We start from the raw sequence: 19826 nt of genomic DNA, 5'->3' as shown, positions 1-19826 counted from the left end.
GCCGAGCCGCACGGGCCACGGAGCCCTACGCGACGAGGCCGCAGGAACGCCGTACCCGCTTGTAGCCGCCCTCGCCTGCCGCGCCGCCACGACTGAAGTCGCCGTCGCGCCGAGACGGACGCCGCCTTGGGCCGCTGCGAGCCGCCGCCTCCATGCCGAGCGCCGTTGCCGCCCAGCTCACGTCGGAGCCTGCTCCGCCGAGGCCCCAGGACCGCCGCCGGCGCCCCAGTGCCCTCTGCCCCCTCCGCTCTGCCCTGCTCTCTCTCTCTCTCTCTCTCTCTCTCTCTCTCCTTCCCTCTCTGCTCTCGCTCGTTGACCGCGCAACAGTCGCAAAGGGACGAGGACTAGACCGAAACCGTGATCGTGGTGGGTTGACTGGGCCGAAACCGCTGTCGAATGGGCGTGAGAGCCAATTTTAAACGGTTTTGAGAGTTAAGGGACTACGCGTGTATGGTTTTCAAGTTAGAGAACTAGAAATAAACTGCAGCCATAGTTGGAGGGCCAAAAATAGACTTTTTCCTAGTTCTAAATACCTGTTGATGGCTGAATGCAGACTGTGAACCGCACATGCCAGCTTCTAGCCGAACTCATGGTGCTGTATGGGCTGCAGTCTCCCCACCAAGTGGCCCATTGTCCATAAGGATGCTATTTAGCAGCGGAGCTCCACATGGCAGCGACCAGAAATGGCTAGTTCCAACAAGCACAATACCACAGAACTGGACGGCAGGGGGCACGTATGATTCTGGGGTCCAAGTACAGCTGCAGTAACTATAATTGAGTACACAATAGCATCCTAAAGCTAGTTATGATGATCGATTGTTCCTATGCGCTTGCAACTTTTTTCTTTTCTTTTTTATGATTTGAAGGTTGTGGTGCCTTCATAATAATTTCTCATGAAAGAACACACAAAGCTCTCCGTACAATTGATAAGCTCTCTTACCACTTCAACTCCTTTGAAAAAAGGGGTTAGCCTTATTTGCCAGGAGTGGACCAAATATCTAAAATGTACCAAAAAATGCCATTTGATGCAGAGAAAGCACAGGCTCATCAAAATTGAATATAATTAGCACCACAATTACATCAACATGGCCAAGATAAATACTGTACACAGACTTCAACTAATGCCCAACTAAATTTATAAAGACTGACGGACCCATTCAGTTGTCCACTGGCGAATACAAGTTCTCGATGAGGAGGAATTCCTGACAATCATGTCAGCCCTGAAGTTTTATCAAAGAAACAAATCAATTGTCAGTAAAACTTTCACATAATTGTAGTCAAAATTAACGAGCTTAGAAACAAGGCTTTCTATTTCATTTCACATTCGAGAAAAATTAGCGGAAAAGCCTAAATAACCAAAGTTTCAATCTTGTGGACAAACAGAACCTGAGTTCAAGTTAACTGAAAATAAAAGGATAAGCAAAACATTAAGAAGGGAAGCACCATCTGTTTAGGAAATCTGATTAGAAGTGAAAGATATCAATTTGGCCTTGTATTGGTAGCTAGTCCAGTAAACATATTAAAGGACATTCATCTGATGCCAAACAGCTGAATAGCTGACAGCAGTGAAATGGGGCGTACCCAGTGCAGAGAGCTCCCGCTCTGTGCGGGGTCTGGGGAAGGGTGTTAGTGACAAGCCTTACCCTCGCCTGTGCAATGCGAGGAGACCGCGACTCGAACCCGGGACCTTCCGGTCACAGGCGGTAAGACTCTACCGCTTGCACCAGGCCTGCCCTTCGACAGCAGTGAAATGGATAGACAGTTAAACAGTAAGCAAAAAACTCCATAATGTTTTGTATCATCTCTACTATCTCACCTCCCGCCCCCCACCCCCACCCCCCACCCCTTGAGTTTTTTCATGTTTAGCGATGGACAATAAAATCAGCTCTCCTGAGTAAACTAACATACATCACTAACTACTTACCAATGTTGCCAATATGATCTGAACTGTAGACTGCAAATGTGCACCATCAAAGCCCCATCAGGCCTGCCATTACACATGTGAAGTTCAATAAAACAGTAAAGAATGATGAGATGTTGGAAATATTGAAACATTAGTATATACCATTTGTTGTCTGTGCAACCACTCCTACTGGTGTTGAATGATCAGGGTGTTGGCTGCCTACAAAAGAAATTGGTTGATTACTTGAAGCAACAGTGTGATTTCCCATATCAGGATAGCCTGTCTGTAGAATATCATCCAGATGTTTCAGAAGAGCATTTGACTGACTTTCGATGTATGACATCACATCCTCAGATTTGGCAGCTCTTGAAGCAATCAAGCTAGCCAACCGGCACATGTTACTGAATCGGGCTTCTGAGGTTGATCGCATAACACCGCCAGATCCATAGGCAGGTTCCTCCCCCGTTTGAACAGAACGAGCATCTTTCCTCCATCTCTTCAAAATATATTGTTCTGGAAGTTCTTTGATATTCTTGAGATCCAGCACCTTCAGTACATGACAGCATTGAATCCCTACAGCTTCAAACTTCTTGCAGCTGCAAGTGGCCGAGCCATCTAGTGCATCAAATTTGACGAAGCTCTGTGATGGCTTCTCATCAAGCACAATCTTGTACTCCGAGATTGTGCCAACCACACCACAGGGGAAGGACATGCAATTCATGTAAGCCTCAAACTCTCCCTGGAACATCTTGAAAGCTTCAGGTGTATAAGCATTTGATGATTGTTTTAGCATTCGCAACGACGGGATAGGCAGAGTAACCTGGCTGCCATCAACATCAGCATGCAATTTCTTTGATCGATGCTCTTCCAGAATAGACTCATATCTCCTGAAGAACTGCAGGATATCTTCTTGCTCACTGAGCTCTCGTTTCAATTCATTGATCATGTTATCCTTACGAAGAGTTGAGAGTATATCAGCAGAAAAAATGGTTCTCTGATAAGGTAAAGCCCATTTTTCTTTCACCAGGAAAAGTCTGCTGAGCCACTCACTCTCAATAATGTCATGTTTCTCAATTAGCTTTTCCCATGCTGACAAGAACTCAATCTCATCCTCACAGTCAAAGAGGCAATGGCTCAAAGCATTGCTGAAACTCTTTGAGCTTTCAAACACCTGCTTCAGGTGCCTCTTTGAATTATGGTACATATGCCACACCCCTGTGCAGTGGTTGCTTCCAGGCCACACCTCTGCTGCTGCAATGGTACACTCAGGACGCTCATCAATCAAAATAGTTTGTGGGTGCCTACCATGCATGGCATCAGCAAACACCTCAAATACCCATTTCAGTGACTGAACGCTCTCATCATAGAGCAGTGCTGCACCAAACACAAGTAACTGCTTATGGTTGTCAACACCAACAAACAGTGCAAATGGTCGTCCATAAATGTTCAATCCATATGTTGTATCAAAGCAAACAACATCCCCAAAACTCCTGTAGTCAATTATTGATTTTGCATCAGCCCAGAAGAAATTTACAGCGGATTTCCCATCAGGCCCCACTCCTACTGCATAATACACTGAAGGATTCTCTACCTGCAACTCCTCCAAGTATTGCAATGCTGCGCCAGCATCCCCAAGCTGCACACCCTTCCCTTGCTTCCTTCGATGCATTTCCCCTGCCCCAAGCTCATGTGCACGAGCTCTCATTTTATGAGACCGCAGCTTATGCACGCTCTCTGGATTGGCGAGAGGATGGTTATGCTCTGGAAAAAACTTTGCTACACGGTATGTCCGGCAGGGGGTGATCTTGATCACCATTCTCGCTTGGCATCCGGTCCGTGTTGGTGGCGGACCCGGCCTAGGTGTGGCTGCTGACCCTGCACCACCACTTGCACTGACTGTGGCTCCACCCTCTTGCTTGGTGCGGTCACTGACACCCTCACGGGAACAAACAAAAATCCGAGACACTATCATCCCTCGCTTCCGCTTCTTGTAGGAGCGGCGGACACTGAAGCCTACGTGCTCAGCGTACCTGTTGTAGAAGACATACGCATCCTCCTCTGTCTCAAAATGCATATCAGGCCGCGGCCCATCCCTTGGGTCCGGCAAGCTGGCCGCCGCGGCAATGCTGTGGTGTGACGAGCTTGGCGGCAGCAAGGCCAGTGACACAGCGGGCGCGGAAGAGGCGAGCGGGTGGTTGTGATCAGCGACGAAGTCCGTAACGACGAATGCGTTTGCGGAAGGAATGAGCTTGATGGTGAGCGACGCTAGGCAGCCTGTGCGCGAGTCCGGGCACCGAGGCGCCGGCGCCAGCGAGGATGAGGACGCGACGCCGGAGCCTGCGGTCTCGACCTGGGTCTTCTTGGGCTCCTGGCGGAAGCCCTGCTTGGAGCAGACGAAGAGGCGGCGGGTGACGGTGTGCCGTGAGTTCTTGGACTTGTTGGACTTGCGGACGACGAAGCCGAGACGGGCCGCGTAGGCCTTGTAGAACTCGTACGCGTCGTCCTCGGTCTCGAAGTACATCCCCACGCGCGGGGAGGTGGGGGCATCGGCGTCGGTGTCATCGCCGAGGGCGGAGGTCGATGCTGTCTGGGCCAGGTTGGTGGCGGCGGCATCGGCGGCACCAGAGGAGGAGAGGGAGGAGGAGCCGGAGGAGGTTGGGGACGACGGCGAGGACTCGCCGGAGAGGCGCGAAGGGTCCACGGCGGCGGACATTAGGGTTTGCGCCAGGGTTTGGAGGAAGGAGGAGGGAGAAGGGGACCTAGGGGTTGGATGGATCGCCTGCGGAGGAGGCAGGTGTGGGTCAACGTGTGTGGTTGAGCCTCCCACGGCTGGGAGCGAGTTGTTCTGCGACGTGGTCATGCGCCTCATGACTGAGTCGCTTCCCAGTCCAACCATTTCTGATGAGTTCTCCCTTATCTATTTATAGGAGAAGCAGGGAGAAAAGATATGAGCGAACTTTTAGTGTGAAATATAATTATATAAGATATTTAACCTTTTATCATTATAATGGATGTCACCTCTTCAGATAGCACTCTTAAAATTGCTCGTCCGTCTTAAGCCATTTTTGTATACGTGACATGACAAGTAGGGAAGCCAGCGTGTCTCTGAGATGCGAAATGATTTTGTTACCCCCTCGTCTATTTCTTCTTCGTCCGTCTTATCCTCATCGCTTGATAAAGATGCATCCTGGCCTACACGCCTCTCAGCTCCGCCTCCTCCCTCCCAGACGCGAGCAGGAGCAGATGAAGCCGGCGAGCGCGAGGTCTGCGCACCACCCCAGCTAGCAGCGCAGCTCCGATGGCGAACGCAGGCATGAGATCTGCCGCGCGTGGGCTCTGTCGTGGGTGTGGGCTCTACCACGCGTGCGTCCCCATCCTCGGCGTGCCTCCCCCATGGTCGGCCGCGCGAAGTCCAGCTCCTCCCCTTCCGGTCGCTGCTCCCCCATCCCCGGCGGCGCGTGCGAGGTCCTAGGTCCGGCGAGGTGCCACCATGTTCGTCGCCGGTGGGGGAATTTGGCTCGTCGGTACCGGCAGCGACCGTGCACGAAGAGACGCGGCACAACTCGTCTGTGGCCGGGGATGCGCGTCCTCCACCGGCGAGGAAGCAGAGGAGCACGAGCACGAGGAGGCACGGGGCCGCCATGTTCGTCGCCGGCGCCGAGGAGGCCGTGCTCCTGCGCGTGCTCCAGGTGTCGCCATGTTCGTCGCCGGCGTCGGGCGTGGCCGTAGACCTGCAGGCTGTGGCCCCGGCTGCCTTCCCCCCCAACTTCCCCTATGTCCTGTCAGCCGCCGCCATGGACCCCATCGTCGGCCATGGCCGGAGCTCGAGCGAGGAATGGATAGAGATAGAAGAAATAGATGAGGGGCAAAAATGTCATTTCCCGTGGCCGGTCTATGCTGTCAGGTCGAGTTGGCGTGTCACGTCAGCGAAAATGGCAAGAATGTATCAAATGCTCTCCCTCGATGGTAAATATATAGGAGCAATTTTAAGAATGCTATCTAAAGAGGTGACATCCGTTATAATGATAAAAAGTTAAATATTCCTAATTATACATAGACTCTGCTAGCAGGTGCACGTGGACACATCCCGCCTGCATGTTTTCTCTCTTCTTCCTCACGCTCCCGTGGTTTGCCCACCTTGCCTGGCTCTGGCAGAGTGGACGTCACCTCCGCCGCCACCCTTAACCACGGTCACCCCTAACCTGAGCTTCTCCTCTAGATCCGGCGCGAGCGCCCTCGCCTCCTCCACCTCCCGGCCTTCGGCGGCACATGCCGTCGCCTCCATCACCGCTATCCATCTCCACCACACGAATCCCAAGCTTCTCCTCTTCTTCTCCAGTGGACGTCCCTATTGCCGACACTTCCCAACCGGCCTCAATCTGAATGCATATCGTCAGCCATGTATCAATTTGATTTAATGTTAACCATCCATGAACTAAATGCTCAACACCACAAATTAGAAAAGAACCGAACTCAAATTTAAATTGGATTAAATAATCAAGCTATGACTGAATTGCATAGACTAACTAATTTTCATTAATAGTTTACGTGTTAACACCACAAAGTTGTGTATAGGTGCTTTTTTTTCTGACCATAAAGAAGCAAGAACTTAACTGCATTGATTGCATACGACGAACACTACACAAATACCAACTCTCTTTCGTGCAGAAAAAGAGTATCCACAAATCTGTCACAGGCTCCAATTAGTTGCTTGCATACCGAGCCTTTTTCTTTGCTGCTAGATCTCCCTTCATTTTTGCAAGCTCACACTACAATACTACATTAGTTGAGGGAGGCTCTTCGTTTCTGTCTCCCACCTTCTTCTTTATTATGTTTGACAGTTGACACTTTTTGCTGTCATCTAGCTCTAGAACTATGATCCACATGGCTCTAAGCTACTTAGGCGTTCATCAGCACCTCTTTATTGTCTCCTCTCCCTCTCATTGCTAGTTGCCTTACAAGGGTTACGTCTATGCATAGATGGCCATCGGGCCGTGCCGGCCGACGCGGCGTCGTGCCTCACCGGGCCACCGGGCCGGCCGTGCCGTGCCGTGCCTATGGCATGCTCGTGCCTGGCCTCCGGCCCAAGGCACGGCCTGTGGGCCGTTTGGCCGGGCCGTGCCGCCCGTTGGGCACGACCATTTTCACCGGGCCGTGCCGGCCCATAGACCGGCTGCAAAAATAACTAAGTCTTTAAGAACTTGATCATTTTCAACATGATTTTACCACCAAATTCACAACTCAGAGATTCAAAACCACCAGATTCACATCAGATTCAAAACTCATATTCTCATAATTCTAAACCGCAGGATCCACATTTCACAATCACAATTCAAACTCACAAGACACAAGTCTCAAACTCACAACTCAGAACACAAGGACAAGGGACAAAAGACAAGATTATATCATTATATGAATATGAGCTATTTTATGCAATGCTGCCTCATTAAAAACCTTTCTAGGTAAAACTCACCCTTGTGAGAAACCCTAGAAAGGATAAAAGAGTACAACCAGCTCTAAAGTGTCAAAGTCTTAGTTCTTCTATCCTATTACAATAGCCAACATCAGTGGCAAAGTCATTGTGACAATGTGACTTAGTGAGTTCACAGCAGCAAAAGTTCTATCCTATTACAATAGCCAACTACCAATATCAGTGGCAACATTCATAGTGACTCACTGTCTCACTCTGTCACAACAAAAGTACCTGCAAAATTGTACAGAAGCAAGCAATGTTAGTGAACTTGAATGTAAAGAAGCAATATGGAAGTTTCAGTTGAGTGAGTGACTACCTCTCCTCTTCTCTTCTTCTTCTTCTATCCACCACCAGCAGTACCGCCGGTGCCGCTGCCGGTGCCGCTGCCTTCGCCTTGTTCATTGAGGAAGAGGTTCTTGAATGCCTCCTCCAGGTCCAGGTCCTCATGTGTATGTTGTTCCCTTCTTGCACCTTGCTCCTAGTCCTTGATGCAGGTTTGCATCTCCACATGCTCAGGCAACAAGCGCCGCCGCTGGTCTTCGAGTATCCTGGATGTACAGCTGAAACAAGACTCGGAAGAGACAATAGATACAGGGACAGACATGATATCTCGAGCCATAATAGATAGGATTGGATAGGTTAGCTTGTGGTCACGCCATCAGAGGAGTATGTCAAAGGATTTCTCATAACATGTGACAGGGTCACTATCCAAGTAAGCTTTGAGCTCACTGACAGCAGATGGAGTAGATGAAGATGAGGAGGAACCGACAGGGGATTCACCAGGACCTGCAAAGATCCTTCCCCATACCTATTTTGTCTTACCAGTATGAGCTGAAGGCACTGAAACCCTCTGAGACCTAACTGCACCAAATTTCTGTTCATACTTGGCAAACAATCTATACAATTCATCTTTCACATCACCATAGTATACACTATAAATGCACCCAGTTGCTTTACCAAGCAATTCAAGCACATTAAAGAACTCTTTCATCTTAGCTCTAGGATCAAGAATGAATGCATATGAATAAATCAGTGGAATTTTCTCCCAATATTTAAGGAATTTAAGCTTCATAGGAGTAGCAATCATTCTAAAATTAGCATCTCTTTCAGCATTTTGTAAATGTTCAGCCATGTCAAGCATATGGTGCAAAACAAGTGAAGCTATGGGATAATAAACACCAGACAGGACAACAGTGAAATTATAGAAGAGTTCTAGGAATATCATTATTTGTTCAGCAATATACCAATGCTGTGCAGTCAACAAAGTAGAACCATAATTAGAGGTAATGAACACATGAAAGACTTCCTTGTATGGCAGCAAGTGTTTGAGCATCAAATAAGTAGAATTCCATCTAGCATCCATATCCAAGCCAAACTTTCTAGGTCTAAGACCCTGAGCAGTGCAGTAGTTCTTAAACAATGCAATTTTTTGATTAGAGGAATTTAAAAAACTTATTGCAGTTCTGAAATCTTCAGTATAAGGTTTCAACCTCTTCATGCCAGATTTAACAATCAGATTAATGATATGGCATGCACAGCGCTGATGCACAAGCAAGTACTGCACCTTGTTAGGGCTGGTTGCCGTCACCGAGGTCGATGCCGAACAGACCGGCTGCATCATCACGTAGGTCGTCATCGTCCTCGACTTCCAGCTCGTCGTCTGGGTGCGGCGCCTGGTCCTCGCCGTCGTCGAGGGGATGCTGATCCTCCCCCCACATTGCGAGGCCGGAACCGCAACCGCCCGCGGACGAGCCGGACAGCCGTCCACAACCTCGACCTCCAGCAGCTCCAGCACCGTCCCTCAACGGGCGCTTTGGCAGCCTGGCCATGTCTACTCTAGAAGAGGAAGACACGGCGTCAGGCACCAACCTGCACACAAAGAAGAAGAGTGAGAGATGACACTTGAGAGACAGAGATCAGAGAGAGACACAACAGAGAAGAGCAGATCTAGGGTTAGGGAAAGTGCCGAACCTGCTTTCCCGGAGCCCGGTGCCGGAGATGAAGAAGCCAGCGAGCCAGCCAGACGATGAGACAGACACCGATTAGAATCAATGGCGAGGTGGGGGAGGAGGGAGTGACATGAACACGAACTCACATGGTTCACCGATTCTGAGCGAGAGCGAGAGGAAACAGGAGAGGAAAAGGAGGGAGGAGACGGGGTTAGCGAACTTAGTGCGAGGTGGAGGAGCACCGGTGAGGTCACCGGTGCCAGAGAGGACGGACGACGATGGTCGATGGAGAGCGGCGTTGGCGGTGGATCGCGAATGCGAGAGCGAGAGCGAGGCAGCGAGCGAGAGCAGACGGTGCGGCGGGGGAGGAATGGGGATTAGGGACTTAGGGTTAGGGATGGAGAGGGAGGCAGCGGGCAGCGGCTTATATATGCGGTGGGGTGGGCTGGCTTCGTGGGCTGCCTCCCTTGCTGGGCCAAATGAAGCCGTTGGGGCACCGGGCCGTCACCGGGCCGTGCCACGGGCTGGGGCGGCGGCCCAGGCATAGCCTGGTGCCTCGGGCCGTGCCGTGCCCGTGCCGGGCCAAAACGCCGGGCCATGGGCCGGGCCGGCGGGCTGCATGGCCAACTTTACGTCTATGGTTTTTCCTTCATGGTCTCATTCTCTTAAGCTACTTGTTTTTTTATGGATATATAATCTAATATAAACTGTAATATTTTATCATCAACATAGCCATTTGGATTGAATTGTATTTTCAGAGTTGTTGTTGTTGTAGACCCAATGATATACAAAACTGGTTGTTGTTAGGACACAACATAACTAACAGATAGCATTTTTTCACAAGAAAAGCAAATGTCGATACACATTTGATCTATACAAGCCAATCCTTAGAACCAAAGAAAATCTGGAAATCAGGGCAAAAAGAAAAAAAAAAACAGTTTGGTTTAGAGGCAAGCCAAAAAAAATGGATGGCCAAAATACGGCAGCTGTTTTGTTTGCCTGAGTTGCCTAGCGCTCCTATAGAAAAATTTGGCTGACCACTTGATAAGATTATAGCGAATTAGTTTTTTGTTAACTTAAATTCCTTTGAATGCATTCCTTATGCCACAAAGTAATATATGTGGGAATTCTTTTTAGCAATTGTAATAACCATATATAGAGTATGCTAGATGATTCTGACCATATGAGGCCCTGTTCACTTCTCTTATAATCCGTCATTTTCAGCTTGTTTTTTCAGCCAAAACAATATTTTCCTCTCACAACAAATCAGCCGGAACAATGTTTCGGCTTATTTTTTCATCGAAGCGAACAGGGCCGAAGGGACAAATTTTGAGATACATCCACCCTGAGTTACCGACGCTCCATTTCCATGCCAAGCTGAATATACATTTCCAACATGTTTTCATCTTGACAATGAATGACCAATGTTATTAACCTTAAAAGTTACATAGGGCTGTGTTCCCCCAATCGCATACTTCTAATAAGGTTCTGAAACACAGCTAAAGAAAAGAAAACCAGAGAATCACTGTACAAGTTCTTGATACATGATCCTCAAACTTTGGATGACTTCCTCCTTTTAATCTAAGCTGCTTCAAGCCCCAAATTGCAATATCCTCCTTTGATAACTCCCAGCTCTGCCAGTGGATTCAAATTATGTCCAAATTTGCATAATGATGAGGCTGCAAATTGAAAACATGCAAAAGCTCAAACAACATGGCAGAGTCCAGGGATACAACAAAAAGTTGATCAATCGTGTAGAATCCACTATGCATGCACATAAAGTACAGCCAACTGCACTGTATTGCCATGCCAAAATCTGCGCTAACATGGGAGCTCCTATGGGGAGAACCAGCTCAGTGCCCCTGCTTCTCTCCACAAGCCCAGCCCAGAAACACTGCCTTCGTACTATGCTTCAATCTGCGTGGCAGTTGGCAACTAACGTGAATTGATCAACAGAACCAACCGGGACACAAGGCAATTGATATTTTTATCAGAGCATAGTCAACAAAGAGAGGAGGTGATAAACAGGCACGGCAAGGCACACTTGCCTGACACTATAAGTCATCAAATGGGTGTCCTCACCCAAATTGAAACTGAGAGGGATCAAATTGCTCGCTATCCCTACCTACTTAATGGCTAACTTCTACTCTCAGTTTTGGAGTCCATGATCATCCGTGGGGGGCTATGGCATTCTCCACTTCCATGTCTTTCAAAAACTTTGCTAATGCCGCTTCAGAAGACCCGCCTTCGTGGATGGCCTCCAAGGCCCTCTCCTTGATGATTGCGAGCCTCTCCCTCAGCATCTTCCCTTGGTCGGTGTCCATCACAAGCCTCACCTTGCTTCCACCTCCACTGCCTTGACGAACTCCTCGTATCCCTCCACATCGACTGCGATCTTCATCTCCTCCACCATGAACACCTTATTCATGCGCTGCTCGGCGTACATCGGCCAGCAGATCATCGGCAATCCAGACATGATTGCCTCCAGCGTGGAGTTCCACCCGCAATGCGTCACGAACGCAGCGACGGCCTCGTGCTGCACCATCTCTGACTGTGGCGCCCAGTTCTTCACCGCCATGCCCCTGTTCCTCATCCTCTCCAAGAACCCCGCCAGAAGCAGCCGCTCCAAGTCCGGCTCAGGGAACTGGATCTGTTCCGTGAAATTTTTGCATTTTGGTCCCTTTTTAAAATATTTTTTACAAAAAGACCCCTGCCAAAACTTTTGCTACAAATAGATCATTTTTAAGCATCTTAGGAAATCACGCCGAGGTATGAAGGTCGGCGTCGACTGACACGACGCCGAGTCCTTGCCACGTCACCGACGACTCCGGGGCTGGCGCATGGGGCCCAGTACGTCGGCGTCGTGTCAGCCAATGCCACAGGCCTAACTTCGGCGTGGTGGGGAGTCACGCCGAGCTCTTGGCACCATCCGGCGTGCGGCCCAGGCGGCCCAACAATGCTTCGTGGGCCAAGAGGTTGGCGTGCGATCAGCTGACGCCGAGACGCTAACCTCGGCGCGGCCCGACTCAACGCCGAGGTTCGGTCAGTTGAGGCCGCGCCGCGGCCCCCTTCTTCCTCCTCCCTCCATTTAGAACCAACAGGTGGCCATTTCCCACTCCCTCTCTCTTCCCACGAACCCTAAATCCTAAATCCAGCTCTTGGGAGGCCAGATCGAGGGTTTTGACATTTTGCCAAGGTACTCCTCTTTCCCCTATTTCATTTCATCCATTTAGATTCGGTTGTTTGTGTTTTTTTTTAACTTGGCATTATAGGTTTGGTTCATGTTCATGTCATTCGTACAATGTATGGTGGTTCAAATGATTGAATGACCCAAATGTATGGTTGTTGTTGTTGTATATGTTCTGGTTTATAATCATTGAGTTAAATTTTGTGTTTGTTGGGATTCAAATTTGCTTAGGGTTTGTAATGAAAAGCTTATTTGGGAGGTATGGTGATTTAGTGTTATTAGCTTTACATTCGTTGCAAGGTACTTTGGATTGATTTTTTTCTACGTAATGTTAGGATGCCAAGGCGTGGTAAAGCTCGTATTCCAAGGTAATCCCAATGTTTATTCATTATTTGTGCAACAAATAGAAAACCCTAGGTTTAGGTTTGGTTCTCCGTTAATATGACTAAATTCTTTTAATTGTAGCTATGGTCGCCAGAGGGCAAATCCCTACGACCTAAAGCCTCTCCCTGAAGGTGTTCCTCGACCCATGTGCTTTTGTGGTGATCCTTGCAAGGTAGACATCTCTGAAGATAAGGAAACATATAGATAGAGGTACTGGATGTGTCCCAATTATGCATGGGAACCTACAAAGCAACAGCGCCGTGCATCGATTGTGAGGAATTTTTATTGTGTTAATTAATTTTCTTGTGATATTAAGTATTGCTTATTTATTTGTTTTGTAACAATTTGTTTTTCTTGCAGACCGTTCCACCAATGTGTGACTTTGAGCAGTGGATTGACACTGAGATCAAGGAGTCAGACAAGCAGCATCTAGAAGGCCTGAAGGAGTGGGATGCGGAGGTTAAGGAGAGGTTTGAGCAGAGACGCAGACAGGAGGCTATAGAAAAGGAGCATAAGGAAGAGGAGGAAAGGAGGCGTGTTGCTGCGTACAGGGCAGAGAGGGAGAAGAAGCTTGAGCGTGTGTGTGTCGAGCGAAGGCAGCGATGGAGGAGAATCCCAATGCCCAGAGGAAGGGAAAGTGGCCTCATTGCACTAAGTAGGTATTTGGTTTATTCATGAGCGATGTCGTGTAGCCCTAGACTTTTTTACTATGTTGTAATGCACTCTGCTTTTATTTCAGATGAACTTATTCCTTGGACTTTTTTTATTATGTTGTAATGCACTATGCTTTTATTTCAGATGGTCTTATGCCCTGTACTTCATTAACTATCCTAGGACTATAGTGCTACTGTTTATATCACTGAAAAGGCTACTTGTGCTGTTGCAGTCACTGAAAGGGCTACAAGTACTGTTGCAGTCAATGAAAAATCTATTTGAAAACTCACTGAAAAGCTTAGATTCGTTTACTGTTGTATCCATATACGCAATGAATTAATATCTGAGTGATGTACTGCATTTAGATGAAGTGACAAAACACAGGTGTAGCCTTTTCAGATGAAATGACCAGTCATGGTTGTAGGCTTTTCAGATGAAGCATCTAGCCTTTGCAGATTCAATAAATGAGTATGCACACAAGTTTTTTGTCAAGTAGCATTGATGGTGAACCTGCCTTCATCTCTATATATAGTGCTCCATGTCTTGCTCCACATCCACACAACTTGTTTTCTGGTTTAGTTTTAGCAAATGTCGAGTGGAGGTTCCTTGAGTGGAAAGGGTTTCGGCGGAGGGAGAGGAAAGGGGGTGAGGAAGGGACCTCTGATTGTGTGGGAGGGTTCTCTAGGTCCTGATTCTTTTGAAGAACCAATAGAGGAATTTCCTTTGGAGAGGAAGAGTGACTTCACCTGTGAGAGATCTCTTAGATCATACGACAAGCACATTGAAGATTGGCCAAAATGCCGCCACAGTTTGGATTGCGTTGTGCAGATATACAATGACTGTGACGGTGGAGGCCGTCGTTTCTTTAGATGCCCGCGAGGATTTATATTTCCTTTGAACTCTCTGCTTTTTTAGATTTGTATTTGGTTTGTAGTAGTACTTATTGGTAGATGGGTTTTCAGGATTCAAGCTGTCCAGATAACTATGGCTTCACTAGATGGGTCGACCCTCCTCATATCTATCCCCATCAACAGTACATCACATATCTATAGGGATGCATCTTTGACCTAGAGTATGGCCCTAGAAGTGGTAACAGGGACAAGTCGGACGACGACAATAGCAATGATGCAGAGGAGGCACTATGCAATAATTCGTATTGCCAGTGCCCGTACCATAAGAAGCACGGGCCTCCTTCTCCACCGCCACCGCCACCGCCACCGCCACCGTCAACTGGAGGATACTATGGGGAAGGCGCAACTCAGTTCAATATATGGGAGCATTATTAGGACCAACCTTTGTTAGTCAATCCGAATGTGAAATGCTTGTATGAGTTGTTCTTTTCAATTTCCTAAGGCATGCTAGGTTTAGTTTGAAACATGCCATTGTTAGTTTTCATGTGAGTGTGTAATCGTAGTACCTTTGCAACGTCTGTATCACTTGTTTCTTTCAATCCCCTAAGGCATGCTAGGTTTAGTTTGCGACATGCCATTGTTAGTTTTGATGTGAGTGTAATCGTTGTGCATTCGCTATTTCATAAATTGCACTTTACCTATCTCTAAGTTTCATGTACTATGGTTGATTCCCAAACTGAAAAAAAGATTTGACTCTCTCTAAAAATAGGGGATTGAAATCGAACCAACCTTCAGTTTTTCCTACAGGAACAAACATAAATATAGCATGTCTACTCTTATTAGTATAACTCGTGTTAGTAGAAGAGGAATCGTTGAGAGATTTTTCATTTGAATCATGCAAATAGGATTTCAACCTATACCAAAGGTTTAGAAGACCTCTGTCTTTAATACTTTATTCTTTCTTTTTTATGATTTATAGGCTTGGCGTCAAGTCGGACGACGCTGAGGTAGACCATGGCGTTGATTCGGCCCACGCCAACCCTAGGGTTTGGCTCGGGCGTTTACGTGAAGTGTTGGGCTGAGGCTCGGCGTTGAGTCGGCCCATGCAAACCCTAGGGTTTGGATCACCACGGCCCACGCCAGGTTTGGGCCGAACCTCAGCACTGAGTCGGCCCACGCTGAGATCGAACAGCTAGGCGCCGAGTTGAGCCACGCTGACATTTGGGCCACGGGCATCATCGGGTCAGCCCACACGCCTACCTCGGCGTTTAATATTTTCACGCCGAGATTAATGGCTCAGCGTCAATTTATGGAACGCCGAGCTTGGGCACCTCGTCGCTTCGAGGCAAAGGATTCCAGTATGCACCAAGGGTCGGCGTCAATTGACTAAACGCCGAGGTGCCCACCCTCGGTGTGTGTTCAATTGACGCCGAGCTCCAGGGTTCACCAAAAAACAATGAACTGAGCATACACATAACACATAATACATAGAATACATGACAAAATACATGAGCATATAGAATTTCACATAACAAATGACCACATCGACATACACATTCATTCAACATCCATACATACATAAGGTCCAACACATTCAACATCCAACATAGTCCAACACATTCAACATCCATACATAGTCCATACATATGCTTCATCAATCATCCAACATAGTCCAAACATAGTACAAGGTCCATACATAGTGCATTGCATAAGGTCCAATGCATACATAGTCCATGCACAAAAGAAGCATATGAAGTCTTTGGATCTTTTAGTTCGCTCCTTGTCTAATGCTCCATCATTTTCTCCTTGTCTCTTTTTTTCCTACAGTAGTCCATTTTCACAACTTTTAACGGATATTGAGCTAAGTTAGAAACCATTAATGAGACTACCTTCACATAGCTATTTAGTGTTTGCTAATATCTAAGCCAAGTATCATGATTACCATATCAAAAGATGTACCTTAACATGGACGGCGAGCGTAACGCTTTGCCCTCCCAAACGGATAGGTACCTAGAGTGTACCTATCCACTGGTCTGAGCATCCTCTGTGGACGTCCAGAACCGGAGGGGCCTTGAGTTCCTTGGGGTGCATCTTCAAGCTGGGACATGCCAATCTCATCATACTCATGCTCATAGTACTCTCCCTATCCTTCATCATCTTCTCCCTAGTGTTCTCCTTCATCATCATAAGGACCATGTCCTTGACCACCCTCTACACTAGTTGCTGCACCATGTGAAGAAGAAGTCCCGCCAACATGTGCACCATGTGAAGATGAAGTCCCTCCAACATGTGCAGTAGAAGGTCCAGCACCAAGCTATTGTGGGACTGCCACATCCGGGTCACGTCTACATCCAAGGTGTGCAACTACCTTTCGGAGGTGATGCATGGCACGCTGCATTTTGAAAGCACTATTAGTAAGTGGGGTTGGTCGCAAAACTATATAAAGATGTAACATCAACTGAATGACAGGAGACTACCTGAATGTGCTGTCGTAACATGGAGGCCTCATCAGGATCGCCCACAGGAATCATCAATGCCCTTCCTTGCTCGGCCACTGTCCTCATTATCTCCGTGCTCTATGCAACAAAAACAAGAATTTAAGTCTCCATCACAGTAAAGACCTCAGAGATGGAAATAGTTGTATCACTTACAGCTTTGGCTAACGCAGGGGCGATCTCAACTTGCTTGCCTTCTTGGGTAGCTTGGTCATATGGGTTGTTGCCCTCATCCTCGCTCGCAATGTCAGCAATGTCTTGCTCCGTCCAAGCAGGCCTCAATTGAAGCATTTTCGTTGACCAAGCCAAACAAGGTAATCATCGAATGCCTTGTCACGATGGACGGCGTGGATGCCCATGTTGTTCTGCTCCATCAACATCCACTCATCAATGTAGTGCTGGTGCTCCAGCTACCAGTTGGTGATCTTCTTCTTTTTTGTCTACTGAACCTACAAATTTTACACCATAGCGGCAATATGAAGGCCTACTCAATGATTCATTCATGTGAAATGAACAAAATATTGCATGTTACGTACTTGTGGAGCTACCAACTGGTGGAGAAATCCTCGGGCGGAGAAGGCTGCAGCCTACCAAACTACCGTGCTACACAGTGAGGGAGATGGTACTCCACTGCATAGAAACAAATAAGGGGGGGTCCTCATCATCCAGACGTCCTCGTTTGCCATGCACAAGGAGCTCAAGTTGAGATCCGTGACTTGCCTCCACCGATATGGGCGCCATTCAACCTGTACACAATGTCGTCATCAACTAGTCGACGCATAATTTGTGCACAAATCCTCGATTAGGCCAAAAGGGTGGGAAACTTACATGCTGTGGCAAAAGGGTGTCCAGCTCGTTGGTGAAGCTGATGTACGCGTGGTGTGACACATGGTAAGTTCCATGGGCTCACTCGTAGAGGTGTGCCATGGTAGGGGCGACAACTGCATCTCCTTGAGGAAACCAAGGTTGTGGGGGATCAAGCTGATGCGGTCTCCCAACTGGAAGCCTCTCCCACATCCAAATCTGCAAAAAAGAGTGGAAACTTGCATGTTAATCACTTTTGTTAAGAAAAAACATTGAATTGTAGTGGAAACTTATACAACTTTGCTTTATTACCTGGAACAGTGTGATGCACCCTGACATTGTAGCGTGCGTGCCTCTAGGATGGTGGCAAGCCTCGCAAAGCTGACGGTACAGGAAGGCAAGTATAGCCAAGCCCCAACTCCTATTGCCGGCATCCTCCCAGTTCCAAAGGCACGAGATGTACATCCAGGACGCTGTGTCTCCAGTGCCGTCAGGGAAGAGAACCATACCAAACATGTATAGGACGTAGGCCCGACAGTAGTATGTCATGGTCTAGGTGTCTATGTTGGGTGGGCACTCCCAAAACTGCTGACAAAGCCACCTCAGGGACACCCCACTGCTGCGCCGTTTCTTGCCAGCCTCAACTATCGCTAGGGGATGTCCCAAGAAGTGCTCAACTCGCTGCTGCCATCCTTTAGACTCCATGTCTCCTGTCACTAGGAATCCTTGGATTTTGACTCCAAGGATCATGGCAACATCCTCAAGAGTGACCGTCATCTCCCCACATGGTAGGTGAAAGCTATGTGTCTCCGGACGCCACTGATCTATCAACACCGTCAGCGCCGCTGGGTTGAAAGGTGGTGTGCCTCGACGACAAACATGAGCAACGGTAGCAAGGTTCACCAGCTTCAGGAGGGGCGTGTACCTCTCGTCATAGACCATGGTCATAGAGGCCTCATGTGTCATTGGCCTCAGCACATTCAAAACCTACAAAAAAAGACAAGCATGAAAAAGTATTAGTTCATGTCACTTTATAAAGAGCATGGACTATAGAGCAAAAGATGAACAATGCACTGTTTCATACAAATTATTGAATATACCTCTCCGTTCTCGATCCTTCGAGCCCGGTGGTGCTCATCAAACCTTGGATCAAGAAGGGGGAACCGATCCATCCTGCAACATAAGGAATGCCAAAGCATTAGTATAAGTTAAAGCATGTATATGTGGTACGAAGTAACATAACAATAAAAAAACAAAAGTAAACCAATGCACTATTACACAAAGCAATTCAAGTAGCTAGCTTGGTGGATACCTGTTGTCTAAGTAGTTTAGGATATTTTCTCTTATTGTGGCCCGTCTTATGGCAACCAGAGCAATGGCTCTTTTGGGTGTCCTCTACAAAATGTGTCCCAACCTTACTCATGCTTGATCTACCTTTCGTGGCTCGGTCCATGTCCATTCTAAACCGCTTCTACCGCCTAGGTCCTCTACTCTTCCAGAGTAAACCAAGATCAGCCACATACTTAGGGCCATCATAAGTAGGCCATTGACTCTCGTCAAGAAATAGCTCGAATTGAGGATTCCAGGTGCTCATTAGGTTCCTCAAAGAGAACTCCACGGCCATATGGGGAGGGACCTCAGCGTCAACACGTCTAAGGCGACATGCTGTAATCATGTGGGAGCAAGGCCTATGGTATATGATCGGTTTTCCACACGTACACTTGTTCTCATTGATCACTACTTTATGTTTTTGAGCACCCTGGTCTTCACCACCAATGTTAGTTCCACCACCCTCTAGAATCTCATATCCATGGTTGATCAGATCGAAACATGAACCCTTCTGTCGTTTAGACTTTTTCTTTGAGAAAGCTAGTTCCTGAGATGCTAAAAGTGGCCAAGCTTTGCCTGTTGTCCATAGAGACCTCGCATGCTTCTTCCTCAAAATGAACCAAGCATTCAACTTGTAGAAGGTGAATGAGGCAATAGCAGTCACAGGCAGACCATGACAACCTCTTAGAAAGCTATTGAACATCTCTACCATGTTACTAGTCATGAAGCCCCATCTCCAACCTCTGGTGTCATATGCAAGTGACCACTTATCCTTTGACGCCATCAACTCGCTCAAG

General features: G+C 47.8%; 1 protein-coding gene and 1 pseudogene across 1 annotated transcript; both read right to left on the bottom strand.

The window, feature by feature from the left end:
- Positions 1-575: 575 nt before the first annotated feature.
- On the bottom strand, positions 576-4772 carry LOC136546798 (protein FAR1-RELATED SEQUENCE 5-like). The gene is made up of 3 exons (XM_066538769.1): positions 2066-4772; positions 1925-1987; positions 576-1220 (listed from the first exon to the last, which is right to left on the bottom strand). Exons 1-2 carry the CDS (start codon positions 4770-4772, stop codon positions 1971-1973), a joined length of 2724 nt encoding a protein of 907 aa, XP_066394866.1. The 3' UTR covers positions 576-1220; positions 1925-1970.
- Positions 4773-11493: 6721 nt separating this feature from the next.
- Positions 11494-19826, bottom strand: part of LOC136544355 (anthocyanidin 5,3-O-glucosyltransferase-like) — a 16045-nt pseudogene continuing 7712 nt past the window's right edge.

This window comes from Miscanthus floridulus, chromosome 3, assembly GCF_019320115.1.
Source record: "Miscanthus floridulus cultivar M001 chromosome 3, ASM1932011v1, whole genome shotgun sequence".
NCBI classification, from domain to species: domain Eukaryota; kingdom Viridiplantae; phylum Streptophyta; class Magnoliopsida; order Poales; family Poaceae; genus Miscanthus; species Miscanthus floridulus.
The sequence above is the reverse complement of the archived record's forward strand: the minus strand, read 5'-3'. Positions and strand labels throughout refer to the sequence as shown.